This window comes from Rhamphochromis longiceps, linkage group LG7 (assembly GCF_057381845.1).
Source record: "Rhamphochromis longiceps isolate RC_006_pf linkage group LG7, R_longiceps_female_GT1.1, whole genome shotgun sequence".
Lineage (NCBI taxonomy): Eukaryota > Metazoa > Chordata > Actinopteri > Cichliformes > Cichlidae > Rhamphochromis > Rhamphochromis longiceps.
The window spans coordinates 5,267,023-5,285,296 of NC_140563.1; the positions used below are offsets into that span (position 1 = coordinate 5,267,023).

The window sequence follows — 18,274 nt, forward strand, 5'->3', positions numbered from 1 at the left end:
TACAACTTTTAATCAATATCACATCAAGTAATCTTTTTTGCAGCTCTTATAATTTACAGTTACATCTGGAATTATGTAGAAGGTGATGCTCTTAATGAGTTTGGCTTTGTATGTCACCAGAACAGATTTCAAATTGAACAACTGAGATGTAGATGAAATGCAGAATTTCTGCATTAATTAAACAGGCTGAACAAAAATATATTGAAGATTTAGGAATAACAATTCTTATACACATATGTCTGTTAGCACTTCAAATATAATTGAACAAACCATCATATATTAAAATGTGTTTTAAATACTTTGAATTTTTGCAGACAATGGATTTCTAAAGTCTGAATCCTACTCAGATAACCAAAGAAATGTGTTTCACGTCCTTTCTCTAAATTTGATCCTTCCTCTCATTCCAGTAAAGATTAAACTCAGTTTCTGCTATCCAATATATTCTCTTTCAGAGTTAGCCTGAGTTTTTTTTATTTATGTTTTATTATTGAAAAAGCTTAATTGATTTCTGTTCTCGAGAGGGATCACTGATCATTGGTTTGCCTCTTCTGCGGAGGCCTCTGTATTTACTTTAGTGAAGTCAGTACTTGAACACACCATCCTCTTGAAAGTATTCTTTACTTGAATTAATGTAAGGTAGTTTTCACTACCATGGAAGTGATCATGTGACCATACACCACTGCTTTTTTGTGCTAAATCCATATCATTTTGTGTGGCCTAGTTCACCAATGTTTTCTGCTTTTCACAGGATGTACCAGACTGTTAATTTCAACACTTCTAATGTCCCAGCTATCTCTCTGTTGGATTTTTTTTTCACATACAGTATAAATATTGCCTATTTCACTTGCTTTGATGGGTCTTTTGAGGATTCAAGGCAGAGGTTTCAGAATACAATCCTTGCAATCATTTCCTGACCTTTTACCTGCTTAATTGTTAAATTATTAATGAATAAATAATTTATATGTGTACATGAAACAGCTTTACAGTCATTTGTTCAACTACTTTTGGCCCCTTGCAAGTGTAATTTGCCTGAAGAAAGAATTATTCCACATGAAAGACATGGATGGAAAAAATAGCATAAAATTATTCCTATCTCTGGATAAATGTCAACCTTATGTCTATTGCCAAGTCTTTTGTGTCATGCCACTTTCTGAAAAGGTCGTGATACAGAGAAAAAAAAATACATAACTAGCTTCTTTAAAAAAAAAAAAAAGATACACCAATTTACTGTTTCCATGCAGAATTGTAGGCTCACAAACAGGGAATGGTAGTATCTATCGTACAGTCTGTTTGTTTCAGGTTTCTTTACTTCCTTAGACTAGCTCTCCTTCAATTAAGGAAGCAACCTGCATTTTCTGCGCCCAGGGCAACATCAGTGCTCTTTAGCATTTTGAGCCTGTGTTCGGGTTTAAGTAAGAGTCACACTGGGGCCCCACCTGCCTCCTCTGCAGCCTTGTATGGTTGCTGCTGTGAGAGCAAGTGGCAAAAGGTCCACAAATAATCATTTTACCTCTTCTTGCCTCTGGGCACTGTACATCACTCACAATCATGTTAACCACTAAAGTCGTCAGGCAAAAGCGGTACAAATTCACTTGATATGGCTTTTGCTGAGGTAAGAAACAGAGCAGGCAAAACAGGAAAACAATGCGTTGTTCTTTTTCTCTTCTGTCTGTGCATGTGTTTCTTTTTCCTTTTTTTCCAAATGAAATCTAATTTGTGAGGAGCTGTGGAGATTGGATTGAGCTGATAAAGTGACTTAATTTTCCACAGTTGACTTTTCTCTGGTCTAACCTTTACGTAAAGCCCTCAGGTCAAAGCTTTAATTATGGTCTAAAAATGACTACAGTGTATCCAACTGCTGCTTGAATACAACACACAGCTTCACCTTACTTATTTAAATTTTAATGAGGCAAACAACTTAATTAAGAAAACCGTATATTAATTTATTCATACAATATACTACAGCACATTATTACATTTTGCAGTTCACTTACTTCTAATTTTACCCTAATAACTTGAAGCGTGTTTGCCTTTTTTACCTGCCAAATTTCGAAAATATAAGTGCATTCATAAAGGCCAATGAGAATGTGCCAAACATCTGCAAAAAAGAGCTCTGTCTCAAACTATACAGCACGCTCCAAATTGGGATGAGACTGATAGACTCTGCGCATTGATTGATTAGATTGAGCGTGTTTGACGTCAGAAACGGCAAACAAATGATCCCATAAAAAGGGGAAACCTCCGTGGTGAAAAAAAGAAAAGAAAAACTGTGGGCACACAGCACCGACTGAGAGGTTTAGAGAGAGCCAAAACCATACTACCACTTCTGCCACAGAAGCTAAGTCAATACAGACTTCCGAGCCTGAAGATGCCGCTTTCAACCAGCTCCACATCCTCCACAAAGAGCGTCCGCAGAGCAGCGTCCGAGCTGGAGAGATCTGATTCCATCACGGTAAGAAATATTTTAGAAAACACAAGTTTGTTTTAAATTACAAACAGAAATCTGTGATTGTCTGTGGAGTCATCTGTTAAGAAAAATACTTTCAATGAATCACGGAAACTGTTGTATGGCACAAAGAAAACTTGGCAAGATGTTCATTACGCAGCGTCGCTGTCTGGCGCACATCTCAAACGAACAGCTTCCCAGGAAGGAAAAACAAATCCTGCACGTTTCAATTTTACAGTTGAAATCTGCTAAAATGTGTGCTGTGGTCGCTATTTACTCTTAGATATGTCGTAAGGTTTACCTTGATTGCATTGCCGATCTAATGCGCATTTGGAGATGTAAAGCGCACCCATCAAATATCAAGGGAGACATCCAAAAAGTAAGCAAAGCCCATCAGTTACGTCCATGTGGTGTCGTGTCTGTCTTTTCTTACAGTTAAATCGTAACAAGCAGAACTTTAATTTCTCTTTTTAAAACAGTCTCCAAGATTCGTCGGTAGACGGCAGAGCTTGATCGAGGACGCGCGCAAGGAGAGGGAAGCAGCCGCTGCAGCGGCAGAGGCTGCAGAGGCCAGTGAACAGATAGTGTTTGAGGAGGACGATGGAAAAGCACTCCTCAACATTTTCTTTACTTTAAGAAACTCCAAGACACCTGCGCTGTCGCGGACACTCAAGGTTTTCGAGGTAATCCATCACAATTTATTCTAATAGAGTTTTAAGGGGTAACTAAATATTTTAAAGATTTATTTTGATTTATATGTGACTATTTATTTTGTTTGTTAATAATTAATTTATGAATGCTTCATAAATTCACACTAAGCTACTGGATTTGCTCTTTTGCAAAGATTCCCATTGGTCGGTATTTGTGTCTAGTTGGTAATAATACAGTTATCAACATTTGCACTCTAATATTGTAGCTGTGACCCATTTTCTGGTGAGACAACAGGGTTGCAATAAGTGTGGGAAAATTAAAACCGGTTTTATAGTAGGTAAGTAGTCAAGATTCACAACAAGGTAATTGTAAAATGTTTTTTATTTTAGTGGAATATAGTGGATATGTAAAGGTTGAATAATATTTTATTGGCTATTGTTAAAGTTGGTTACACATTTTAGTCACACAGAAGTACCGAAAAAGGTCATGGAAGAAAACCATTTGGGAAAAAAAAAATCTATGTGTGGGTGGGGTGGGGGGTTATTCCATGTTTTGAACAGGAAAGTGTGCATCCAGAATCAGTTATTGTGCTTCACAAATACTTCTCACCTCTGGATCTCTGCTACCACAGTCACATCTCAGCTTGCTGACTGTATTTCAGACATTTGAAGCTAAGATTCACCATCTGGAGACGCGACCATGCCGGAAGGTCAAAGACACCCTGGAGGGCCTGGAGTACTTTGTCCGCTGTGAGGTGCACCTCTCAGATGTCAGTACCCTGATCAGCTCCATAAAGAGGAACGCAGAGGATGTCAAAACCACCAAAGAAGTCAAATGTAACTGATGAAATAATTGCGAAACATTTTAAATAGTCTGTAGAAGTGAGCAAAAAACAGAACAGTTTATTTTTTTCTCCCCGTTTTCTCAACTAGTCCACTGGTTCCCAAAGAAAATTGCAGATTTGGATAGGTGTCATCATCTGGTCACCAAATTTGATCCAGACTTAGACCATGACCATCCAGTAAGTAATGACATTGCCAAGAAGAAGAAATAATTGAATAGAAATAGCTGTCATTACTGGGCTTGTTACAGAAAATGTGATCTGTGTTTGGTATATTTGATTTAAACAGGGCTACACAGATCCTGCCTACAGACAGAGGAGGAGAATGATTGGTGACATTGCCTTCAGATACAGATAGTGAGATGGGCCTTTTCCTAAATACTGCACACACAACCATAAAAAATAGACATAAAATTGAAATGTAATAATTGTGTGCATATGTTTGTCCTCAGTGGGCACTCGATCCCCAGAGTGGAATACACAGAGGAGGAGATTGGCACATGGTACGGGGCTCTTTCACGCTAGTTTTTAATATTGATAATATAAGATATGAAAAGTTAAGTCTGAAGTAGCAGTGAGCATAAAATTATCATTTACAATGAACACAAAATGTTTTTATCTATTAAAATACATTTCACTGTTATGTTGTTTTACTGTCAACACATTGTGGTCTACCCACCAACCAGTTATTTGCATATGATTTGTCTTTTATGGATGCTTCGGTAAATTAACTTCAGATGGAGGGTGTCACAAGAATAAACTTGAGGTGACAGCTCGAGCTTGTCTGAATAAAAAACATATCCATAGCCTGAGAACAAAGTGTTGTTTGCAAGTTAATAGATGTTTATATTTTACTTGAACAGTTTAGGACAAAAAAAAAGACCAGACCAAGTAGAAAAATTATAGCAATGTGCTTTTTCATAAGATTTATACGATACGAGAAAAACACAGCATAATAAAAAAGAGCTCTATAAATATGATGCAAGAAATAAATTGCTTGAAATAGTTAAACATTGCAGGATAAATCCAATTTAAACACTGTTAATTAGCAGGCGCATAACACTAACCGTAACTCTAAAACTACACTGCAGTTTTGCTTATTTCCAGTTTTTCCAAGATTTTGATTTTAATAAATGAAATCTCAATTTTTATGTAATTAAATCTTGATTTAGGCGAGAAGTATATTCAACCCTGAGGGACTTGTACACCACCCATGCCTGCGGTGAATACCTTGAGGCTTTTTGTCTCCTAGAAAGGCATTGTGGGTACAGCCCAGACAACATTCCCCAGCTGGAAGATGTGTCACGCTTCCTCAAAGGTAAAAATGGGATAAGACAAAATGAAAAGAAAAGATACGTAAATACAGACGCTTAGCGAATGTCGACTCCACCTATCAGGATTTGATTCTCGCTCTCTCTCTCTCTCTCTTGCTTACTGTCCCTTCACCACCATCCCCCTGAACACACATGCAGAGCGCACAGGATTTGCGCTGCGTCCAGTGGCGGGCCTGCTCTCAGCCAGAGATTTTCTGGCCAGTTTGGCATTCCGAGTGTTCCAGTGCACCCAGTACATCCGACATGCTTCCTCCCCCATGCACTCCCCAGAACCGTGAGTACTACTGTGACTCTTTTGGCTTTGTGCTTCAACTAATTATAAAGTATACAATCAGAAATAACTCCATAAAAACAAATGCAAGTGAAATTACACATAGCATCTGCTAATAGCAACAACAATTCATATTAAAAAGCTGCCATATGCAAAAGCTGTTGTGTTTATGTAATTATTTTAAGATTCGATATGTTTTTCTTTAGAGAACAGGCTTGCTTTCATTCTGTAACTGTTATGTAATCAGATTGAATTTCCAGTTTGTGATCATAAAGTCTGCATCCAATCAAACTGAACTGTGTGGTGTTTTTCATTCAAGATCAAACATTGTCGTGAATTGAAATAACTTTTGCTTTCTCTTCAGTGACTGCGTCCATGAATTACTGGGCCACGTACCCATGCTGGCTGATCGCACTTTTGCCCAGTTTTCACAGGTTAGTGCTGAAGAGATTAACAGCCTTACAGATCATTCAGTTCTTTTGTGCTATTTAGCAAGAACTGATCTATTATTTTCCACAGAACCTTGGTTTGGCTTCACTGGGGGCATCGGATGAAGATATTGAGAAACTGTCCACAGTAAGACTTTTGTCTTCGAACACAAACAACACATACAAACTGTATAAATATAACTGCAGTGAAGTTTGGGGTTGAACCTCATGTTGCCAGCCCATCTCCCAACAGAGACACACACACACACATGCTCCCACCCTTCTTAGCCTGGGCTTCGAGCACGAACTAAGATACATATCCCATATAGTAAACAATGGAATTAACTATTGCTAAAATATCTTTGAAAATGCATTACTTTGGACAGCCTCTTGTCTAAAATCTAACATGTAACTAATGCACTGATTGTCCATACTTCTTCTCAGTCACCTGCTTTCTGTTTTTCCATCAGCTGTACTGGTTCACGGTCGAGTATGGCTTATGTAAACAAAATGGTGAGGTGAGGGCTTATGGAGCTGGGCTGCTTTCCTCTTATGGTGAACTTGTGGTACGTTCAAACTTTTTTTTTCCTTTAATGCAGCACACACAGACAGCTGTTAGCTAATTCTCCATTTTTTTAAACTTCCAGCACTCTCTGTCTGATGAACCAGAGACAAGAGAGTTTGATCCAGAGGCTGCAGCAGTGCAGCCCTATCAAGACCAGACATACCAGCCTGTTTACTTTATTTCTGAGAGTTTTTCAGATGCCAAGGAGAAATTCAGGTACTGCTCTTTATCATACCAGACATACACATACATAAGAACATACAGAACTGATAAAAAAATGTAAAAAAACAACAACAACGAAAAACAACAAAGAGAGAGGTTATGTGAGGACGAGGTCAGAGAACAGCCAGCCAACCCCCGAGGCCACAAACTATTGTAGGTCAGCCATAGCAGCCAGAAGACAGCTGTTCCTAATGTAGTCTTCCTTACCGAGGCAAAAGTCTGGAGTTTTATTTGGCAAACAGATCAAATGCTGCCCTGCAAAACAAGTAGCTTAAGTGAGTGTTTTCACAATATTCAGCCTCTAGTAGAATGCAGCACATGACATCCCCGACACACTGGATGAGAAAATACCCGCACTGGAATGTTTGAAAGAGCACAGAGAACATTGTGAGCATCATTACATAGGAGTGTTTTCTTTATGTTGTGGAATCCACAGTCTCAATAATTTGCATGCATGTACAACATGGCAAATTATAACACAAGGACAATTTGCAGGCTTGATTGCTTTAGTCCATACTTTCAGTTGGAGCAAAAAGACAGCCCCATTTGAGATCTTTAAGTTTCTGACTTCTTTACATCTTTACAATTTTGACCAGGGCTTATGTAGCTGGCATCAAGCGTCCCTTCTCAGTCAGATTTGATCCATATACCAGCAGTGTTGAAGTACTGGACAACCCAGTGAAGATCCAAGGAGGCCTGGAAGGTGTGAAGGATGAGCTTAAAGTGCTGACAGACGCCCTAAGTGTGCTATCGTGATGATGCGCTGTCTTTCACCATCCGCCTGTTGTTTGCTTTTCTCTCAGCTGAGTCCACGCTGTTGAAGATTGCCAATGTGTTCATATTTCTGTGCCGTACCTGCTGTATGAATCTGAGTTTTGCTCGTTGTGGTTGGCTGGTTTTCCAGCAAGGTTGCAACCATTAAAACCTCAAAACTCAGCGCTGACAAAGTATCCAAAGATCTTAAATGCTTGCATTTGTGAAATGATGGGGTTTTACTGACTGGACCATTCATGCTTTTAAAGTTTGTTGTTTGAGAAATGTGTCAAATCTAGAGTCACATCAAGGGGAACTCTGATAATGAATGTATTAAAAGAAGACTATATAGCTATGGTATAGATATTTTGAAATTAAAGAATTATAATGGTGTATATTTGGATCGTTTATTTTATTTAGAAAAAAATCTGTAACTGCTCTGTCAAAAGCTTTATTTTCCAAATATGTGAATTTAGCATTTGAGTAATTAAATCCATGGCTTTCATATGCTGTTCTTGTCTTGCATTGTGTATTTTATGCTGGTTTCGTCTTGCAGTGTAAATGCATAATAAAAAGGGGGAGGGGAGAATCTATGTAATAACCTATTGATTAGAAACTATCAGATAATAAAGAACTGCAAATTAACATTCCACTATCGTTTCTGTGATTTATCAAGTTTTATTCCTACCGTTAAACTAAAAATATAAATAATTGTATTATATTTGATAGGTTTTTGCTCTTATCGCTGATGGGAAAACCTAGAAATACTTTGGCATGAATTATTATTTAACGACACCTGGCTGCTTCTTATGGAATGCCAGGACTGCCATAATGAATTAATTAAATACACCATTAAATAATTAATTAAATGTGTCAATAATTAATTAATTACATGTATCATAACTATTTATTTAATTAATTAATTCCAATTTTAATTAATTATTGCCACATTAATTATTTAATGGTGTATTTAATTAATTCATTATGGCAGTCCTGGCGTTCTATAGATTCTTGTTTTACATTTGTCTATCGCAAGAGGGAGCTGTCTAGCTGTTTTGGCCTGCCTCGTCATAAAATCACAGCATATTTATTGTATTTTTTTGAGAGAATAAATCTTCTTAAGGTTCTCTTCCTGTCACCAATCTCTGCTTTGAGACGTTATTCGGTCTTAAAAACAAGCTAAAGCTCACAAACAACCCCAAGACATTTTAATGACACTAAATGCACTATAGAAACTCTATTTAATGTGCTTTATTGAAAATAAATAAATAAATCAGAAATCAGCCATTTTTGAAACTGTTATTCTGCATAATCATCGCTAATATATAAATTAAGTTTATATATTATCTACTTTTAAAAGATCTACTTTTTACAGTGTGTGCTGTTTTGAAATAACCCTGAGAAATGCTGTGCATAAGAGAGAAATGTTAAGCTGTGAAAGAGAACACGAGTTTGCTGGGACACGCTTCCTTCTGTTCAGGTAAGAAGATGCGATCAAATCCAGGATTCAACATTCCAGCACAAAAGCTGGAAAGCCGAAAGCTGGAGGACAAACAAACGGAGGTACCGTAACCTGACCAGCAGGTGTCAATATGAGTCTGAAGACACGTCCAGATCTTTACCTTCACCAGAACACACACTGAAATAAGGGGACCCTCGAAGAGTTTTATAAAGCATAACGTGAATGTGCGTGTTTATATGCTAAAATCAGATTTTCAAAGTATGGATCACTCTTTGTCTCCTCTGATGGTACCTGTTCAATATCTGCATAAAGTAGTGCTGCTGGACTGTATGATGCATATTTGTCATAATGTGCATACTAATGCATTAGTAAAGCTCTCCATCATATGACCATCCATCATATGTGTGGCTTGAGACATGCCTGCATCTACTTTCCCACTTGGTGTCCCGCTGCATCCGCTTTCTACTGCATGATCCCCCAGTTTTATCTCCCTTTCACTGTCAGGCACCTTTGACCCCAGTGCCTGCATCTAAGCAGTCTGAGGGAAGCCGCAAACCTTGGCCACAGTGATTCCACTGAATGTTAATCTTAATTACAGCAGGGCGGAGACATTGACATTTTTCTTGGAGTCGAAGGAATTACCCCTATTCTTGTTCAGTCTGCGTCCTGTGTGTAAACATTGTGATTGTAGGTTACAGTGCGTAAACGTGGAAAATGCCCATGGAAGTGTTCCATATTTTGTGACTCTCACCCTCTTATTCTCCCTTCAAGCACTTTCATGAAACGTCTCTGGGCCTTCTTTTTTTTTCATGGGCGAAGAGGAGGAGCAAGGGGTGGGGTGGGTGTAAGGGGCGTGCTTTAGTATATAATACCTCTCCCTGAGAAGTTTTGCCTGTCGCCTAGTCTTTGGGACAGCTTCTCACTCACCATCTCTATAGTTTAACCAACTGGGAAACTAACTCACCTGCAATTTCTCCAACCAAATAACTCCCAACGTTTTGACTACTGCCATCTGACATGGAAACCCAGCAAAGATACGGACATCACTCACTTTGCCACACCTGCCGGAGAACGCAGAACAGCCGAATGAAGGTAACCAAAGAACAAGCAAATTGTTTTATACTCTCCGGCTCTGCCGTGTGCGTAATGAAAGACGTCTGACAGGGTTATAGCGGAGTTGTCTTGGTTTTATAAGTAGGAAAACCAGTTCGGGTTCTGTAGATGCAGTGCTCGCATCAGTTTTGTGCAGTATGAGAACCGGGACATCTTTTGATTTGTATGCAGCAGAGAAAGTTCAAGATGCATAAACGGCGAGGAGAAGCTTTGAGGCATTTGGGATAGAAAAAGAACAAGTAATTTTAGTCTTCTCGCGCCTGGATGGTGTCGTGGACACGGAGCAAACAGCTGATTTTTTTTTACCGGCAGATAGGGGGCGGCAGGTTTGAGGGTCAGTGAGCTCATTCCGGGGTGAGCAAAGGGAAAATATATGCTGAGTTTGGTGTTTTCGGCTAGTTAACTATCGAGCAGCCTTGCAACTTCAGGAGGATTGTGTAAGAGTGGAAAGCTGGTGATACTGGCAACTTGTTTTTTCCTCCAGAATAAGCACTTCTTCAGGTGCGACAGACATGACAGCAGCTGATAATAGCGGGCGGGGAAGGTGAAGAGTGGGTCTGCATATTGCGACATGATTTGAGATGATTTTCTTTTTCTGAATTTCTACTTTGTCGAACATTTGAGCACGTACACCGTACACAGCGGGAGCCTGTGATGAAGACTGTACCCTCTTCGTCTGAAAAAAAAAAAAACAAAAAACAAAAAAAAAACAAAAAAACCAGTGGCTGATTTTGATTAAAAAATGGTATTTAAAAATGTCATTAACTGTTATTTCGTTAATGATTTCTGTATGCCACAACTTTCTGCATGTCATGGCTACATTTGGTGACCCCCATGCTTCATTCCGCAGGTCAAGAGGATGTCTTCGACGAGTCGCGCGCTGCTCTTTGCACTGGCCCTGACGCTCTACGTAGTGGAAATGGCCTCGGCGGAGACGCTGTGTGGGGGAGAACTGGTGGATGCGCTGCAGTTTGTCTGTGAAGACAGAGGCTTTTATTTCAGTAGGTTTCAAAGCATTACAAGTTTTCACGATGGGCTGTGTGAATGCTCATTTGCCTGTTGAATCTCTCTGTTGTTCGCTTGCACACATCTGTTTGGAGCAGAGGTGGGAAGTAACGAAGTACAAATACTTCGTTACTGTACTCGATTAGAATTTTCAGGTAAAACTTTTGCTCCCTACATTTTTAAACACATATCTGTACTTTCTACTCCTTACATTTTCAAAACAAGCTAGCGACTTTTGCTTTAATCCATTTGACGGTGGTTATTATTTAACGTCTTTGAGCCTTCAAACATCAAACCGCAATCACATTTGCGTATTAATCACCAGTGGATGTCGCACAAAAAGAGATGAAAGAGGCAAAAGCGAGTACCACAGTCAGTGGTTAAAGTTGGAAGGTTTTTTTTTTTATTTGTTTCTTTTTTTTTTAACTTGTTTAGGACAAACAGGTGAGTTTGCTGTACTGTGATGGATTTTAAGTAAAGAGCAATGTGTGACTGGTACACAGTGGCTGTGTGCTCATGGTCAGAGGGAGGTTACATCAAGTGCAGCTGGTGGGATTTATTCACTGAATTCTACCTTCATATCAACTGTATATTGTCTAATATAAGGACAGCATAAACAGTGGATGGAAATCAGTGAGGACAATTTATGCAACATCTGCTGACATCTTGTTGAATTCAGCAAAGACCAGTAAACGTCAGAGCAGCAGCAGCAGTACAGATCAGCTAATCACAGCCTGTACACAAAGAAAATCTACTGGAGCTCTCAATAGAAATTCTCGTGAGTTGTGACTCTTTCCCCCACACTGAGCCATTACAGCCGATTTTAGGATCCCCCACCTGCTGAATCCCACTTTAACCTCTTCCCTACTCATTTTCCTGTTTAAAACCATCTACAATGTAGGCAACAGAAAATAGAGAGACTTTTTATTTTCCTCCTTTTTCTCTAAAATTCAGACTGAAATTCTGCATTCCTATCTACCAATATTATTTAATTATTACATTAGTATCACACAAGGTTCAGTGAGCTTTGCACAAAAATAACTGGTAGAAATATTCCTCAAAGAGCTACTTTTACTTTCTTACTTTGAGATAATTTCAGAGCCTGTACTTTTTCACTTTTACTTGAGTAAAGAAGTAGCTTCAGTACTTCAACTTTTACTGGAGTATTTTTTTAACACTAGTGTCTGTACTTCTACTTAAGTACAGAATGCCTGTACTTTTGCCACCTCTGGTTTGGAGAGCTGAGACTGTGCTGCGGTTGTGTGGTATGCGTGTTTGCTATTTTTCTTTCTCACGCACTCACTCACACTAGCGCGTGCGCATACACACAGGGGGAGATTATAGCCAGCTGTGTGTCTCAAGACCTGGTCCAGGCTTCTCTCTCTGCTGAGTCTGCTTACAGCCCATACCTCTCATTGCATATGAAAGACTGGTGAACTGCAAAGGCACACACACACTGGCGACACAATAGGCTGCTTGTTTACCAGTAAAGTAATAGCACCCCATGAGGCATACCAGTCACCTCAGCAATAGTGTTCCCAGGCCAGGAGACCACACTGATGAGTTGGTTGAGGTGGGGGGTTGTTGATGTCAGGCTAAGAGAAGAGCTCATCAATTCTAATCATTGCTTCCATGAAGATGGAGTAATTGTAAAGCAGTGTTTGAGGAAGCATTGTGGTAGCTGTTAATCCTAAACTGCGAAAGCCTCTGTTCGCACAGTCTGCACTGTTTGTGACATACATAACTTCACCTTCCTCTCAATAATCTGATTTCAAACACTTCAGCTGAAAAAAAAACAATTTTAGCTGTTGCTTTGAAAATCAAGGTGTTTTCTTTGTGTGCTGCTTGCCACAGCAGCTTCTTTACCAATCAGGAAGATCGTTATCCAATTTGGGCCAACATAGATGTGCTCCCTTCTCTTTGTCCCCCCACCCCCTACAGCACATTTTCGTTTTCTTCTGCTATCAAATCTGGCCATCCCATGAGATTTCTCAAACATTGTTTGGGTCACAGGACAGCAAACAAGGCCTTTATTCATTGTGGATAATGTTCTCCTGTGCAACATGCTAACCATCCAACCCTTTTTTTCTATACCTTTCTCTCTCTTGCTTTAGCCCTCTTTTCTTATGCATTCTTTACCTCTGTTTTGACCCTCACATTCCCTGTCTGCACCCATCCCCTTTCTCCTGATATCTCTACTTCCCTACTGTTCCTCTCTCCTCAGCGTATTTATCTCTGCTGACTTGGCAGAGAACAAGGTCAAAGAAGAGTTTTCCATTTTATATATTTTGCTATGCCTAATATACCTGAGAGCTTAGATGTCTTTGCTGCTCCCCTTTGGTCTCTACAGCACAGGGTGTTTACTTGTGTATTCACTCATTTAAGGACTTCCAGATAGCCCTAATCAGATTATCCTCTACAAACAAAAAGATTTGTTGCAGTTGGCCATAGAGTTCCTTTTATCCTCTTTGCTCCAAGGGCTGCTATGACTGTCGAAGTAATCCTGCAAAAACAACCTTGATTCATTACTGATGTTGTGTTTGCAGTCCCTAACCTCTACGTCTTCACTCCTTTTTGTATTTTTCCTCAGGTAGGCCAACCAGCAGGGGTAACAACCGACGCCCCCAGACCCGTGGGATTGTAGAGGAGTGTTGTTTCCGTAGCTGTGACCTCAACCTACTGGAGCAGTACTGTGCCAAACCTGCCAAGTCCGAAAGGGACGTGTCAGCCACCTCTCTACAGGTCATACCGGTGATGCCCGCACTAAAACAGGTACGTCTAAGCAACAACAACAACAGGCCAGTATGGGAAATAGTGCTAATCCCAGCTCTATCTGTCCTCCCATCTCCTGTGCCCCCATTCACCTCTGAGCCTAGCCCCTATGTCACTGACTCTTGAGTACAGTGTACCCATGCTAACGCAGTTATATCTAGTTAATTGGCCAATGGAAAGCACTCAACTTACAAAGAAAGTGCTGACAGTCATGGAAAACATCACAAAAGTCATAACACGTTATATTCAGGAAAAGGGTGTGTGTTAAGTGCGTATATGTCCTGTAAGATGGTGGACAAAATGTATTTGTGCCTGTCCCGAACCACCAAAGCTCTTCTGAAATATGTCACAGACATGCGGAAGAGTTTCAGATCTTTTTAATGGATTCACAAGAGCAGTTGCTTGCCAGACCTCTTAAAGCCAGTTAAACTTTTAAACAAGCCTAAAAAAGATGTTTTTGTTTTGACTGCTCATAAAATCAGTACTGGTGGCATGACACTGCTAAAAATGTATAGATATAAATACAGTTACTGAGGAAAGTAATAGGCATTTGAAAGAACGAAAGAAAGAAAGAAAGAAAGAAAGAAAGAAAGAAAGAAAGAAAGAAAGAAAGAAAGAAAGAAAGAAAGAACGAAAATAAAAGGCTGTTAGGGACTTAGTTTGGACATGTCTCTAGTTTTTCTGTGTTGGGAGAGTTGATGGGTACAGCCTGCTCTGAGGGCCAGCTGTTCTTGGGCTATTGAGAAGGCCTGGAGTGAATGAAGGGGGATAAACACTCTTCAAGTGGCAGGACCAAAACAAGCCATTCAGATCTAGCACTGGCTACTCACGCATAAATTCTAGCTTCATTGCGACCCCTCCTGCTTTGTCCCTGGTGCTCAAGACAACACCTAGCATTGTTTAAAGGAGTCTTCTGCGTAAGAATTGAAGTTTGTGAATTGTGTTTGTATGCATTTCTGTGAAGGCTACAAAGTTCAATGAGTGGCTGAGTGAGTGCCGGCTCCTCATATGTATATGAGACAAGTGACCGCCCTTCCCTTTGACATTATGTTAAAGAGGCTGAACTAGGCGCTTGTTGACAGCTTCTCCCAGTCAAGGAAACTAAAACAAGGACAAGGCGAATCTGTTATGACGTTCAGCACTCTAAGAATGACATTTGATTTCCGTTTCACTGGCCCAAAAATGACTGAATGTTTTCACACAATAAACAAGGCTTTCCTCCATTGTAATAAGCACTTGAACAATATCTTATCACCCTAATGAACTGACTCCCTCTTTTCCCTTTTCTCCTCTATTTTCGCCCGCACGCCACAATAGGAAGTCCCGAAGAAGCAACATGTGACCGTGAAGTATTCCAAATACGAGGTGTGGCAGAGGAAGGCGGCCCAGCGGCTCCGGAGGGGTGTCCCCGCCATTCTGAGGGCCAGAAAGTTTAAGAGGCACGCGGAGAAGATTAAAGCCAAGGAGCAGGCTATCTTCCACAGGCCCCTGATCAGCCTTCCTAGCAAGCTGCCTCCCGTGTTGCTCACCACGGACAACTTTGTCAGCCACAAATGAGCCCGCTGCCAGCCCTTTGCACAGACAAGAGTTTTGAGGGTGAAAAAAAGACTAGGGGATTATAGCTTTGTCTCTGACGTCATTTCTGTGGCAGTCCTCTTTGACCTCCCCTGCCCTGTCCGAGCTCACCAATCCCTCCCCCTGCACATATCCACTACGTCTTGAACCCCTGGCCCTTTTCTAATGCCCCCCCTTCCCCCCGAACTCCCCCCTCCCCACCAGCCCACCCTCCTCTGGCACACAGACATGCCTTCACATTCTTCCTGTCTGAACTCTTTCTCTCCCACTCTCTTTCAGTCACAGATACAAAAGGCACAAACACAAATGTCGAACAAAAAGTTAACAATTCGGCTGAATGTGGTTCAGGTGGATCCTTAAGCAAAAGACAAAAAGAGAAGGGAAAAAGAAGATGAAAGAGATCTGTCGTTTGCAAGTGTCAAGAGGACACCTAGCGGAATGTTTTTTGTCCTTGTGGAAGACAACTGAAAGTGAAGAGCTGCTTGCATGAAAGAATCCATTCCACATCATTTTTCCTGAGGCGAAAAGAAAATCTCTGTTAGTTCTTTAGTTTGCACCTCTACCTATAAAGGGACTTCCACACTGTAAGGAATTATTTTATAAAATTAGATTCCTGTTCCAGCACCTTTTGATCACAAACAAAAAGCAGAAAAGAGTCTGCAAAATTGCACATTGCCACGGATTACGTCAAAGTAAAGAAAAAAATGGCACTATTTTTTTATGAACAATGAACGTGTAGCTTAAAAAAATGTCATGGTGCTAGCTTTGGGAATGGACTCAAAGAAGAGGTGGAAAAGCACGGTTTTTTTTTTCTTTGAATTAATAATTAAAGCTTTCCGTTTTAAGGAAAGTGTGACTTTTTTTAAATAAAATAAAGGATATGGGGGAGCTCCTGGCAGTGGCAATGTCAAGGGGGAAGAGTCACTGAGGAAAAATATGGGCTGTGTTGGCATCTAGGCTCATGGTGAGTGCTAGCGGCTGCTATTTACTAGTTTGCCAGCATAAGCAGCAAGGGATGACCCGAGACCAAGTCCCTGTTCCTCCTGTCCCTCTGAGGCTGCTGGACACATGGAGCACTATGGGGACACATACGGGACACCATGGACCACCTGGATTGGGACAGTACTATAGTTTGGGGACAGTACTTCCTGTTTGCCATGGCTTTGTGGACTGTTCTGGCAGGAAGTAACATGGCATGGACTAAGAACAAGTGGGATAATGATGATTATATTTTATTTTTTGTCTTTTTTCATATCAATGTTTCAATGAAAAAAAAAAAAGGAAAACCCTGTCAGTTTCTGGTACCGTGACATTCCTGTTTTTCCAAGTTAGGCTTTTTTTTATTGTTATGATGTTATTTTACAGTTATAAAGAAAGGGAAAAAACAGCAATAATGTCAACTAACATTTTATTTTTATTGTATATCAGTAGTATTCACATGCTTTTGCCTGAAAACAAATACTTGAAACTATATTTATATATATACACGTCTACATGTATATATATATATCTATATATATATCTATATCTATATATATATCTATATATATCTATATATATATATATCTATATCTATATATATCTATATCTATATATATATATCTATATATATATATATATATATATATATATATCTATATATATATATATATATATATATATATATATATATATATGTATGTATGTGTGTATATGTATGTGTGTGTATATATATATATATATATATATATATATATATATATATATATATATATATATATATATATATATATATATATATATATATATATATATATATATATATATATATATAGACATTCATTATAGATATATATATAGATATAGATATATAGATATACTATTAGTTTCCAGGGACGTTGTGTTATTTTCCTTTAGTCTGAGCTGTACCTTGCGTAATGAGCCGCCAAGCTTTTTTGTTCGTTTGTTGAAATACAAATAAGGGCACTGTATAAAGGCATTATTTATTTTGTTATAAAATATATTTGAAAAATTGGTCCAAATAATATACGTAGCACTGATGCTCAACTGCTAGATTTATTTTGTATGATCTCTGTTTTCCAATTGGAGTTGTAAGGCTTTTTTTTGTAGATGCTTTGTACCAAAAATGTTGTTTTTTTCCTGTTTCATTTGCCATAGTCCTTTAAATTAATATTTTAACAGCAGCATAGCCTGGATTGCTTAGGCATGTTATGTCACAAAAATAGGCACATACTCTTAATCTGTTGGTCTGCATGGATTTCCAGGAGCCTGTCAGGGTTGTCTGAGAAAATGAAAGCATCAATGAGTAACTTTTTCATTGCTGGAAAAAAAAGAGAAATAACTGTTCAACATGGATATTACTCAAACCCACTATGTTTTTTAAGCCACTTTAGTATTGATGGTAGGGGAGGGGGAATGACGAGTCCTTCATTAAACTGTGTTTTTATAAGTGTGCATGGTGTCCTATGATCTTCTAAGGAACATCTAATGCAGTGCCAGTCCCACTGATACTCTTAGTTGGGTCATGAGGCCATAAGTGTCCACTCAGCCGTGGAGTTGTGGGTTTGCATTACACATAACCAAGTCATCCTATTCATGCCAACGTTGGTGTGATGCTAGCAAACATCAAAGGTCATTTGAAAGTCACTGTCTGTCAAAGAGAGACCATCTATCTATCTATCTATCTATCTATCTATCTATCTATCTATCTATCTATCTATCTATCTATCTATCTATCTATCTATCTATCTATCTATCTATCTATCTATCTATCTATCTATCTATCTATCTATCTATCTATCTATCTATCGAAGTCTCTTTTTGGTATAGCACAGTG

General features: G+C 39.2%; 2 protein-coding genes across 3 annotated transcripts; both read left to right on the plus strand.

The window, feature by feature from the left end:
* The first annotated feature begins 2,269 nt into the window (after positions 1-2,269).
* On the plus strand, positions 2,270-8,137 carry th (tyrosine hydroxylase). 2 transcript variants are annotated; one of them, XM_085411774.1, is made up of 14 exons: positions 2,270-2,452; positions 2,730-2,825; positions 2,926-3,129; positions 3,759-3,933; positions 4,030-4,118; positions 4,228-4,295; positions 4,391-4,441; positions 5,111-5,256; positions 5,411-5,546; positions 5,908-5,977; positions 6,063-6,119; positions 6,442-6,537; positions 6,619-6,752; positions 7,355-8,137. In XM_085411774.1, the coding sequence occupies exons 1-14, from the start codon at positions 2,369-2,371 to the stop codon at positions 7,512-7,514; spliced, it is 1,566 nt and encodes a 521-aa protein (XP_085267900.1). In that variant the 5' UTR covers positions 2,270-2,368; the 3' UTR covers positions 7,515-8,137. The 2 variants fall into 2 exon arrangements, with proteins under 2 accessions (XP_085267900.1, XP_085267901.1); XM_085411775.1 differs by lacking the exon at positions 2,730-2,825.
* A 1,719-nt stretch (positions 8,138-9,856) lies between these two features.
* igf2b (insulin-like growth factor 2b) lies at positions 9,857-16,833 on the plus strand. Its single transcript, XM_085411781.1, has 4 exons — positions 9,857-10,065; positions 10,937-11,087; positions 13,682-13,863; positions 15,181-16,833. Exons 1-4 carry the CDS (start codon positions 9,991-9,993, stop codon positions 15,418-15,420), a joined length of 648 nt encoding a protein of 215 aa, XP_085267907.1. The 5' UTR covers positions 9,857-9,990; the 3' UTR covers positions 15,421-16,833.
* Positions 16,834-18,274: the final 1,441 nt, after the last annotated feature.